The sequence below is a fragment of the Artemia sp. Qi Xiang Cuo genome, chromosome 2 (genome assembly GCF_049724085.1).
Source record: "Artemia sp. Qi Xiang Cuo chromosome 2, ASM4972408v1, whole genome shotgun sequence".
In the NCBI taxonomy this organism is placed as follows: domain Eukaryota; kingdom Metazoa; phylum Arthropoda; class Branchiopoda; order Anostraca; family Artemiidae; genus Artemia; species Artemia sp. Qi Xiang Cuo.
Window position 1 is genome coordinate 79695780 of NC_142795.1, and position 12421 is coordinate 79708200.

The following is a 12421-nucleotide window of genomic DNA, read 5'->3' on the forward strand; positions in this document are numbered from 1 at the left end:
ATAAACGTTAACATAATTCAAGTCCTTCAAAAAAAAAAAAAAAAAAAAAAATGTGCCGCAATTTTTTGTACAAAGGGTCTGCTGTCAATTCAATCGTGTTACCCATGATGAAATTGTAATATAATCAGTTTTATTAAGAAGATGAGTTTAGGGGATTAAAGACTCTCCGAAGTTTTATCTAGTTGCTAATGTTTTCCGTTCTTGAAGTTGGTGTAAAGACTGACAAGAGCCACAACAGGGTGGCTCGGCTAAAAACGGGGCATATTTATCCCCCCCCTCTCCAGAGTCATTCATAGAGTTGGTGGTACCAATGGAAAAAATAATTACAGTGTCCCCCTCTCGGCTCTATTATAAGCAAAAAAAAAACAGAATAAAAGTGAAAAGTTTGATCAAAGTGGGTAGTCCCTCAGCCGTTGTGCCAAGGCTGTGGCGCCTACGGTACCTGAGCTGGTTGCCCCCTCCCTTGAACGGCTCTTTCCCTCTTTCAATATCTGATCAATAGCCCCACTCCCTCACCCTCTTGGCACGATTCCTACCTAATTCCATGCATAGTCCTCTTGACCACCAGAAAGACTGGACGATCATGAAGTAATTTCTCTTGTTTCTGTGGAGTTTGTGTTTTTTCTTAAGGGTACTAGGATTTACATTTTTTTTTTTTTTTTTTTTTTTGTAATTGGTTTTGGGTGAATTTTTGTCTCAAGAAACAAAAAAAAACTAATGCTGAAGAAGTGGCTTGTCGTGAAGCGGGACGTAGCCATGCGGAAGGTAATGTGGTATGGTGGCACGTAGGACTGCGTGGTGAAATGTGAGAGTCGTTGCAAATGTCAAGTGTTGGAGAGTGGCTAATAGGTCGTAATTACCGTGTGTCAGATCATTTTAAAAACTACTAATTGTTTACATTATCTTAGCTACTGGTGGGAAATATTCAGCAGTATGTGGTGTTTACTCTTAGCCATACTCGTAGGGCTTACCTTCTCCACTCTGAACAATATTTTTTGTGGTCTTCGCTCCAAGCATAATCCTGACATTAGCGTGTATAATTTTAAACATTCAAACACTTAATCATATCCATTATGAAGTTTCATTTCGCCCTTTTTTAATAGATTACACATGAGAAAACGCAGCTTCAGAGGCAGGCACGCAAGTAGGTGTTTTTGGTTTAAGGTGGGGCAAACAAATATTTAATAATATTAAGAAGCCTAGAAAATCGAGAAAAATTTATGATTTCAGGGAGGGGGCAGGTTTTTCTTTAGGTCTCTCTTTGATATTTCTTTTTCTTTTTCAGATCTCAGGTATGGCAGCAGGGGTTGCTATAATTTCTCTTGGTTCTCATGAAGGGGCTTCGGCCGACAGTTTTCTCATGTTTTCATTTGTCTATGGGTTCTCCATGGGAGCACATTCGTATGCGCTTAAGCTTTATGTCTACGAAAAAGTTAGAGCCAGAAATTTTTCAAGAGCATGGAGTTTTGTGCAATTTGCACAGGGCCTACCGCTAATGATTGGCATACCTCTATCAGGTAAATCTTTCTATTTACTTATTCTTGCACCTAGCCCAGACTAACCTAACCAGAAAACCTTGCTAGCATAAAAAAAAGTAGAGCCAAGACAGTTTGTCTCTGTTAGTGACTTTTTCAAAGTAGCTTCAAAATATTTAAATTTACTTCCCTGTAGTTGTTTATCATCCTAGGGCACGTCCGCTTTGAACCTGATCGAGGAAAAGAATGCATTTTTGGTCAAAACCGCCTCTTTTGCCTACGATGGAGACCAGCCTTGCAGATAGAGAAAATTTTTGAGTTTGCTTAAAGTCTCTATAATTTCTTCCCTCTGATGGCCTATTTGGCGCAAGGCCGTATCCGGTAGGGTGGGGCGGGATACCGGGATCGAACCCTACCCCCAAATTTCTATTCGACTCACAAAAACCTAACAAAACTGTATATAAACAGAATTTGATGCGTTTTAAAAGTTTTTGCAGTAGAGGACCACACGGAAAAATACCCCCCCCTTAACTAAAATCCTGGATACGTCCATCTTGTCTTCAGGAATCGAACAGTCATATATTGTCTTCACTGTTCTTGATACTTTAGAGCCTTATGTAAAGTAAGCTTTTTGAGGACCCCCCACACTAAGCAAAAAAAGAATCATTTCTACGTGCCTTGGTTAAATGTCACAAACGAAATTGTTGTGCTTTACAATCAGAAGTAAGTTTAGATGTATTATATCATTTATATATATATATATATATATATATATATATATATATATATATATATATATATATATATATATATATATATATATATATATATATATATATATATATATATATATATATATCATTTTTATTTCTTTATTGTATTATAGGTCTTACATGTTTTTTAATAAATACTGTCATTAGTAATAGAAACTGGTCATAGCTGAATGCAAGCAAAAAAGAAGAAAAGTAGCTTGATGGCGTCTCCTTTGCAAGTGAATAGTTCAGTGGTCAAATTGATTTGCTCCGTGAAGCAACTAACAGAGAAAAGTGATGAAAAGATACAACTCACATTGTATATAAAATATATCAACCATCTGGTGAAAAGATGTTTAGTATAATTCCGTTTGCTAATGTGTTTAATTGCCGAGAACACGTTCAAGTATGCAGTCATAATGAATTTAACGAATTAGGCTTATCAGCAATATTTAGTTTTCTTTACTCCCCTTTTTTTGACAATTTTGATAATAGATTCTAGTGGGTTTAGAGGATTTTCCTTCTGAGCCAAATCGTTGTTTCAATAATTATGTACTGAAAACCAACTTACATAAGAAAATGTGTTGAGAAATGTCTAAAGAGTCAATAAGACTTGTAATGTACATACCTCTATTGCAAAAAGCGTAAATTCATTTTTAAAATCTGGCGTTTATAAGGTTTCTATCAGAAAACAACAAGACATAAACATGAAAAGCAATTGTCAAGATGGAAATGAAAATAGAAAGAAATTAAAAAGAATAATGGGGAAATTTGTTTAAACATAGCCTCTCTATGATCTGGTTAAATTCCTCTAAAAACTGGCACACTGTTTAACTTTCCGTCATTTTATTCAAAAGCAACATGCTCGTCATCTCCAAGGGGGCGCCCACGTTCAAAAATCCAGTGCCCCAGTTGACATGTGCCAAGCTTGGCGTAAACTATGCCAAGGGTGGTGTAGCCGTGTGGCACACGTAACGTTATGAGATGCACGCCAGATGGCGGAAAGTCATGGCTCCCTCAGTCATCTCCAATTAAGTCTCTTCTTCTTAAAGTTTACAGCGAGACGTCTTTCCATGGTCAAATTTTGACAACCATTCTTCATTTTTGTTCCGTGATCCAGTGTTGCCAACAGAGTACAATTGTACCGTTTTTTGTACAATTTAGAGGTCCTGGTAGAATGCGGTACATTGGGACATTTTTCGGTACAATTAAATTTTTCGTTACGTATTGGTTTTGCTTGCTCCTTATTTACTCAGACATCTGTTCCAAGTTTTATTTCATCGAAAATTTTTATTCTTGCTATGGCAAATTTTTTACCTGCTGTTCAGATGGTATAAATTAGTCTCTTGCGGTGCAGTTTTAGTCGGAGAACTGGTACAATCTATTTCAAAGCCTTGGCAACGCTGCCGTAATCTTTACCTCGCAAAATACAGTAGACTTATCGAGATTTTTCTTCTTTTTTTAGTGCTTCCCAAAACTGCTTAAGAAGTACTGACGCCTATGCGGAAATATTCTGAGGGAGGTTGTTATTTAAATAAATAGGGATTAATTCCAGAGAAGCAGTCAAATATAACCCAACTATTACATTACTTTTCATTTTGTACATTTTCAGTATTATAAGGTGAAGGAGGGGGGTGAAATACATCCCTAATTAGTGCCCATATATGCCGCTATTGTAAGTGATGTTTTATGTTACTTGTCTCGTAAAATCTCGCGACATTTTCAGTTATTTCATATGTTGTTTTAGTGATTCTTGTTCTTTTTAAAGAACTTGTAGGATTATACAGAAAAGCAAAAACTTTAAAGCATTTTGAATAAAATGTTGTCTTTTTAATGTATGTCTGAATATATGTCTTCCAAGTATCAACTCCAGTAAAAAGTTCTTCTTTTTTCCTAAGAAGGTTTTTGTTTGTCTTTAGATCAGATCAGATTTTTCAGATTTCAGGTCAAATTCGGATACAGCAGTCTCAATTTCCATGTTCTTGTAGTAGATTAGATTGTATAGAATACAACTAATAAATCCCTTAAATTTTCAAAAGTCTCCCACTTTCAGTAAGGCATTTTTTAATGTTTAGAATTTTTTTATTTTTATTAAATTACGCATCGTAATTTAAGATGCGTAATTTACTAAAAATGTTTCTTACATGACTGCTATGTATGTTGATGCTATACTATGGTATAGAATACAACTAATAAATCCCTAAAATCTTCAAAAGCCTCCCACTTTCAGTAAGGCATTTTTTAATGTTTAGAATTTTTTTTAATTTTTATTAAATTATGCATCGTAATTTAAGATGGGTAATTTACTAAAAATGTTTCTTACATGACTGCTATGTATGTTGGTGCTATACTATAGTATGACGAAGCTTAAAAAAGAGGTAGGTGAGGTCTCTGCTCAACCACAAAATATTTCTAATGAGAATTCAGAATTGTTATTATAAAGCTTGATGGGCAAAAATCGATTACAGGATTGGCCAGAAACAAAAAAGAGCAATTCAATAAAAAAAAGTAAAATTCAAGTCGTTTCAAGATACAAAATTTTTTCCAGATACCAAGAAACACGTAAATATTCAAGGGCATTTATATATTTCTTTGTACTTGTATGTACCTTTGAGCTAGTGGCGCATTTCTGTTTATGGCAGTACATATTTTGTGAAATGGAAAAAGAATCAACAGGTTTTGAGCTGATCTGATTTTGTAAACCATTTACATAATGTTCCAATATATTGGACATGGGGGAGGGCTATGAAGCAGAATTTTCAGGTGCCTATAGATGCATAAGATAAAAAATTTGATGGCTGAGATGCTCTATTTGAAGAGACCTCTCCTGACGTAAAGAAGACCTGAATACTTTTTAATTACTTTGCCATTTTATTTGTTGTGACTGCCCTGTATTTTTTTTATCGACAGTAAATATCGTGTATTTACAGCAACAAGATATGTTTACACCAGCAACTAGACCGTAAAGAACTTGTTTTGACAATAAATAAAGATAGGTTAACTTAAAATCTACCAATATTCAAGTAATACATACCATACAAAGTTCACGTATTGGGGAATTCGAAAATTAATTACTTTGAGATTTTAAATGTTGTCATTTAGTTTTTAATCATTTAGCGTCAACGTATCAAAATTCCTAACTCCTAAAAGTTGAGGAAAACTTTTAAAATCTGCTTGAAACTGCAATGAATTTATATAAACAGCCAAAAAAAAGACACAGGTATGTAGAATACTGATAAAATAGTGTCCGATAGAATGGTCCCTGGTTGACCGAAAGGTCAATTACATTAAAGACAGTTCTCAGACATTTTTTTTTCATTAATTTACCATACAACAATTTCAAAATTCTCATTCTAGCTACCCACTGCGGCAAGGGGCTGCTCCCCATTCATTAGGCTTATAAGATATAACAGTAGAATAAAACTTACAATGCATATACGTTTTTGTAGGCTACTTGAAAATATGTTCACTTTTCTTAGAACACTTTCACCGCTTTCGCTAGATTTACATACTAAAAAAACAACTTAAAAATATAACACTGTTTTTTTAAATATATCACATTTCAACACAATCTACTCTCGCTGGGCCTTGCGTTATTGGGTAGCTACAACAATCCTTAGAAAAAACTCCCAAAAATCAAATATTTCACAATTCAGGTGAATCGTATCCCACTCATCATATAAAAAAATTCCACTAATTTAAAATAAATTCCAAATAATCATTAAAAAGATTACATCAAATTTAAAATCCATGATTTACATCAATCCTTAAAAATCCTATACTATTTCTACATTCCCTAAAAATATATTCAATCTTTTTTTTCAATTTGTTGAGTTTAAGTACTTTTTCTGTGTTCATCTCAGAAAAAGTTCTCAGAGTTTTAATAGGAAGAGTTACAATTACTGTGTTCTAAAAATTTAAGATTTATATATTACTTAAAATCTAAAGCCAAAAAATTTTGAAAGTTTTCAAAGCATTTTGGGGGAGAGGTTTTCAAGAATTTAAGGTCTTTTTAGTCTTTATATGTTTGAAAAGAATTGTATATTTTTGGCTGTTTTCTTTACTTCTGGATGGGGAATCTCATACCCTGTGCCCCTCGGTACTCACACGATTTAAACATATGAGAAACGCAAAGTGTAGTAGATTGACGATTTGTAATTGGTTTTATAATTTATCCAATTTAAGAAGTGTTTTTTCGTCGTTTCTTGTATGTTTTGTTTATTTCAAAATATTTTTAGGCTTCCTTAACGAATATTGTTCACCACTCTCTGGGTTCTACGTCAGTGGCAGTGCTGTCTGCATTGGTAGCTTGTGTATGTTTTTTATTGATGTCAGGAAATATTTAATAAGAAAGAAAAATAAAAAAATCCATAGACACAAGCATCATCATATAAAGGGCTCTGAAAGCACTCATTCAAGGCTAAAATTTGCGGGAGCAGACTCTGAGACACAAACTGGTGGCGAGGAAGGGTTTGAAGATGGTAGATGCACTCCATCTTGTAAAGTAAGTTATTTTCAAGCCGTTCAAGTAGTCATACTATCGATGCGGTGTAAAGGTCTCTTGCCTCTTTTCTTTTTGTTCTGTGTTTACAGCTTGAGCTACTCTGACAGACTTTTTAAATTGCCAACTGTACTAGATGTGGCTCGGGTTATATTTGAGAAAATAGTTGTGACTAGTTTTGTCACAGCAAAAAAGTAGGGTATATACCATTCCTTCAAGTAATCATACTGTCGATGCAGGGAAGACGTCTCTAGCCTCTTTTCTCTCTATCCTGCGGGTACACCCTGAGTCGCTTACAGGCCGATTATTTAAATTGCCAACTATATTAAATTCGGCTCAAAATATGTTTGAGGGAATATTTACGATTAGCCATATCTTAGCAAAAAAAGGAGTTGCAAATATTTATGGGAAGCAAATCTAGTTTATATGACTAGCTTAACTGCTACTACTACTACTAACGACAACTCACCACAGCACCAAGCTGCCTGAGGTCAACATTGTGACACACGCTCCTCCCCCAATCTATCCTCCCATCCCAACTGACGACCACCTGCTTTCCGCTTACCAATAGACGGCTGGCTGAAAAGGATAATCTGTCATCCCTCATCGGCAGAGCTTGCCCCAGCCATCTCAACCTTTCTCTTATTATGGCCCTAGAAAGCGGGATTGGACCACGTCATTTGTACAGCCTACTATTTGAAATACGGTCAGTCAGTCGGGTACCTAAAACAACCTGTACGCAATTTCTCTGGAAAAAAAATGTTCATTAGATTCTAATCTTGGTTCGCAAACTTATCTTCAGATTTTTCCAAACTTTTTTCAACTGTGATAAAATACCCTGGGCCTTCGCTATTTTACTTTTAAAATATTCACTGCACCCACCGTCTTTGCTAATAATACTATTAAGCCAAGTGAATCTGTCCACTTGATCGATATTTTTGTTACCCAACGTCACCTTTTCATCTTTGCTTATTCTTAGCCTTAATCAGGGCCGTCACGCATGGGGGTGGGGTTGGGGGACGCCCCGTAAATTTTTTGGTCACTCGGTAAAAAAAAGAAGTCGGTAAAATCGTGGTGCTTCGTGCCACGATTTTTTTGACGCCGCTAAAATTATTTGTTTGGTTCAATAAAGACTATGAAAATACTGACATGCCATCTACAAAAATTTGGAACTTGGTCGGTAAATGTAGCAGTTTTACTGACTTCTGCCGTTATTTTACAGATGATGTCACAATTTTTCATTTGATTAAATAAACGACATTAAAATAGTGGCATGATATGTACCGAAATGTGAATCTCGGTTGGTAAATGCAGCAGTTTTACCAACCCGTGCAGTGCTTTTACGTATTGTATTCGAGACGGACATTATGCTAATTTCAAACTGTTGGTAAAAATGGCCGGCCAGATGATAAAATGTCTTGCTCCCCCCCCCCCCCAAAAAAAAAACATTTTAGCTAGTAACGACCCTGGCCTTAGTGACTTTTCAAACTTATTCTAGCACCCTGAACTCGCAAAAACCTCTAAAAGTTCATTCATTTTGCTGAAACTTCATCTAGGATCCTTAAATCATCAGCATAATCTAATTCGAGAAAAGTTTTATTTTCCCATTTGATTCCGTGTTCTCCCATTGCCTTTCCTCATTTCCTGTGCTCCTTAAGACAAAGTCCATCAAAATGATCCATGGAAATGAAGATATAACTCAACCCAACATAGCTCCTGATTTAATTAATTTAAAAAACTTTTTCACAAGACAAGTTTTTCAAATAAAAGTAAAGAGCTCCAATAAGCCAAGAAAGAGCAAAAATAAAGTAAGGGAGGGGGTTAGTTGCCCTCCAATCCCTTTCGACCATTAAAAGGGGCACTGGCCCTTTCAATTTCCAGCCGAATGAGCTGTTTTTGAAGTTTCTACGAAAACAAACGACCATCTCAAAATTAAAATTAGAGGCATTTCGGGAAAATACGAGGTGTGGGGGAGGGTATGCACCCTCAGATCACTCTGAACCTTAAAAAGAGCACCCGGAACTTCTGATTACCAATCCAATATGCCCCCTCCAAAGGCTATACGATCACTCTATCTATATATACCAGTAGCGATGACCCTATTGATCCCACGGGGAGTCCATATATGGGCATAGAACCACGTGGTTTATGGTTTTGTCAGTGAGAATTTGAAAAAACAGGAACTTTGTCACATTTATATCTGTTTTTATGGCTTTTGTCAGTGAGAATTTGAAAAAAAAGGAATTTTCTCACATTTTTGTATGTTCTTATGGATTTTGTCAGTGAGAATTTGAAAAAACAGGAACTTTCTCATATTTATGTCTGTTTTTATGGACTTTGTCAGTGAGAATTTGAAAAACAGGAATTTTGTCACTTTCATGGATTATTGAGTCATTAACCAAATCGTTTCCGGGCAAAGTTAATGACATTTCCTTCTTGTTGTTGTTCGAGGCAAAGTTAATGACACTTCTTTCTTGTTGTTGTTCAAGGCAGATGTTAATGACACTTCCTTCCTGTTGTTGTTCGAGGCAGATGTTATGAGTTTCCGGGAAACAGTATTTGTTCTTGTTGTTCGAGCAAATGTTTTGATCTTAGCGCGCGAAAGGGTTTCTATGTAATTTTAAATATGACTGCCCAGGGATGCTAAACAAAAGGAAGACGCTGAATTACGTTTAGTGATTATTTGGGCGAAACTATTTTAGACATTTTATGGAACTATTTAGGTGAAACAGATAGAGACATTTTAAAAGATGATTTAAAATATGTTTTAGAAGAGGTTTTGAGTGTGGTCGTTATAATACACAAGTTCCATTTGAACAGTGTTGTGAGGTCCTCTACCCCAACCCCAAAGGGCTCCGATCCCCCTACCTCAACCCCGAAGGAAGTCCCCGGTCCCCAAAGGTCCACCGGGCTCCCAAAGGGCCCCCACCCCTTTGGCCCCCAAAGGGCCCCTCCCTCCCCCTTCATCTCCTCCCCCATCTCCCCTCCCCCTCCATCTCCCCCCTCCCCTCCCCCCTCCTCCCCTCCCCCTCCCCTCCCCTTCCCTCCCCCTATTTTTTAATATTTTTTTGTGCATTGAAACACAGAACGACCCCCTCCCCCGGCCCGACATGCCAGCCTGGAACCCCCCAATAGTGGCTCGCCGTGTCACCGCCAAAGTGCCTTGATTTTTAAAAGTTCATTTTGAATTTCTTTCGTTGAAATGCAAGAGTTGGAATATTTCAGTAGTGTTTGGTTGTGGTTTACCTTGTCACAGTTACATTTTCTTGATTTGTCAAAGTTTATTTTGAATTTCTTTTGTTGAAATCGCAAGATTTGGATTATTTCACTAGTGTTTGCCCATGGGTGTACTTGGCTAAATCGAATGTTCTCTATTTTTCAAAGTTCATTTTTGAATTTCTTTTATTAAAAAGCAAGATTTGGAATATTTCAGTAGTGTTCGCTTGCGGGTTACCTTGTCACAGTTACATTTCTCAATTTTTCAAAGTTCATTTTGAATTTCTTTATTTGAGAAGCAAGAGCTTGAATATTTCAGTAGTGTTTGGTTGTGGTTTACCATGTCACAGTTACAGTATCTTGATTTTTCAAAGTTTATTTTGAATTTCTATCGTTTAAATGCCAGAGTTGGAATATTTCAGTAGTGTTTTGTAGTGGTTTACCTTGTCACAGTTACATTCTCATGATTTTTCTGACTTTATTTTTGATTTCTTTCGCTGAAATGCGAGAGTTGGAATATTTCAGTAGTGTTTGGTTTTGGTTTACCTTGTCCCAGTTACATTTTCTTGATTTATAAAGTTTATTTTGAATTTCTTTCGTTGAAATGCAAGAGTAGGAATATTTCAGTCGAGGTTGTTTGTGTTCTACCTTGTCACAGTTACATTTTCTTGATTTTTCAAAGTTCATTTTGAATTTCTTTCGTTGAAATGCAAGAGTTGGAATATTTCAATAGTGTTTTGTTGTGGTTTACCATGTCACAGTTACATTTTCTTGATCTTTCAAAGTTCATTTTGAATTTCTTTCGTTGAAATGCAAGAGTTGGAATATTTCAGTAGTGTTTGGTTGTGGTTTACATTGTCAACTTGTAATGTTCGTTTTATTACTTTGTACATTTCTTAGGTGTCTAGGTGAATTTGAAGATTTTTTCTTTTTATGTAGTTTTTGTTTGTTTTTGAAATTGTCACAGCTACTTGGTCTCTATTGTTCATATTCCATTCTGATTTCCATCTGTTGAAATTCTGTATGTGGTATATTTCTGTTGTGTTTGGTTGTGGTTTACCCTGTTAGAGTTACTTTCTATTGATATCTCCAGTAACATTTTGGTTTTCATTAGTTTAAAAGCACGGTTCGAAATATTTCAGTTTTGTTTGGTTTTGATTTACACTTCCAGAGTTACATTTACTTGATTTTTCAAAGTTCATTGTGAATTTTTTTTGTTGAAATGCAAGAGTTGGAATATTTCACTAGTGTTTGGTTGTGGGTTACCTTGTCACAGTTATATTTTCTTGATTTTTCAAAGTTCATTTTGAATTTCTTTCGTTGAAATGAACGAGTTGGAATATTTCAGTAGTATTTTGTTGTGGTTTACATTGTCACTGTTACATTTTCTTAATTTTCCAAAGTTCATTTTGGATTTTCTTCGTTGAAATGCAGGAGTTGGAATATTTCAGTAGTGTTTTCTTGTTGTTTAAACTGTCACCGTTAAATTCTCTTGATTTTTAAAAGTCCATTTTGAATATCTTTCGTTGAGATGCAAGAGTTGGAATATATCAGTAGTGTTTGACGTGGTTTACCTTGTCACAGTTACATTTTCTTGATTTCTCCTAGTTCATCTTGATTTGTTTTTGTGTAAAAGAAATTTTTTGTCAAATTATGTATTGTCAGCTCAGGGTGCAAAATGTCAAAGTTTATTTTACATGATATATCAAAGCCCATTTTGAATTTATTTCGTTGAAATGCAAGTGCTAATATATTTAAGTGTAGTTTGGACATGGTAAATCGTGTCAAAGTAACATTTTCTTGATTTTTCAAATTCATATTGAATTTCTATCGTTGAAATGCAAGAGTTGGGATATTTCAATAGCGTTTTGTCGTGGTTTACCTTGTTGCAGTTACATTTTCTTGACCTTTAAAAATACAGTTTGAAGTTCTGTCTTTTAAATGCAAGAGTTGAAATATTTCAGTAGTGTTTGGTTGTGGTTTACCTTGTCACAGTTACATTGTCTTGAATTTTTATAGGTGATTCATTATTTCTTTCATTGAAATGCAAGATTTGGAATTTTTCAGTTGTGTTTCCATATGGTTTACTATCTCACAGTTCAATTTTCTTTATTTTTAAATGTATATTTTGAATTTCTGTCGTTGAAATGAAAGAGTTGGAATATTTCAGTAGTGTTTGGTTGTGGTTTACCTTGTCACAGTTACATTTTCTTGATTTTTCAAAGTTCATTTTGAATTTCTTTCGTTGAAATGCAAGAGTTGGAATATTTCAGTAGTGTTTGGTTGTGGTTTACCTTGTCACAGTTACATTCTCTTGATTTTTCCAATTTCATTTTGAATTTCTTTCGTTGAAATGCAAGAGTTGGAATATTTCAGTAGTGTTTTGTCGTAGTTTAACATGTCACGGTTAAATTTTAATGATCTTTATTATACATTTTTAACTTCTATAATTGAATAGCAAGAGTTGGAATATTTCA

At 35.2% G+C, this 12421-nt stretch overlaps 1 protein-coding gene across 1 annotated transcript in view; it reads left to right on the forward strand.

Annotated features, from left to right (window-relative positions):
• The first annotated feature begins 1287 nt into the window (after window positions 1-1287).
• The window catches only part of LOC148955660 (uncharacterized), a 32984-nt gene continuing 21850 nt past the window's right edge, over window positions 1288-12421 (forward strand). Inside the window, exons 1-2 of the mRNA XM_089107859.1 lie at window positions 1288-1517; window positions 6466-6731. Coding sequence (XP_088963985.1) covers window positions 1295-1517; window positions 6466-6731 — 489 coding nt within the window. The 5' untranslated portion in view covers window positions 1288-1294. The remainder of the gene's footprint in view (window positions 1518-6465; window positions 6732-12421) is intronic.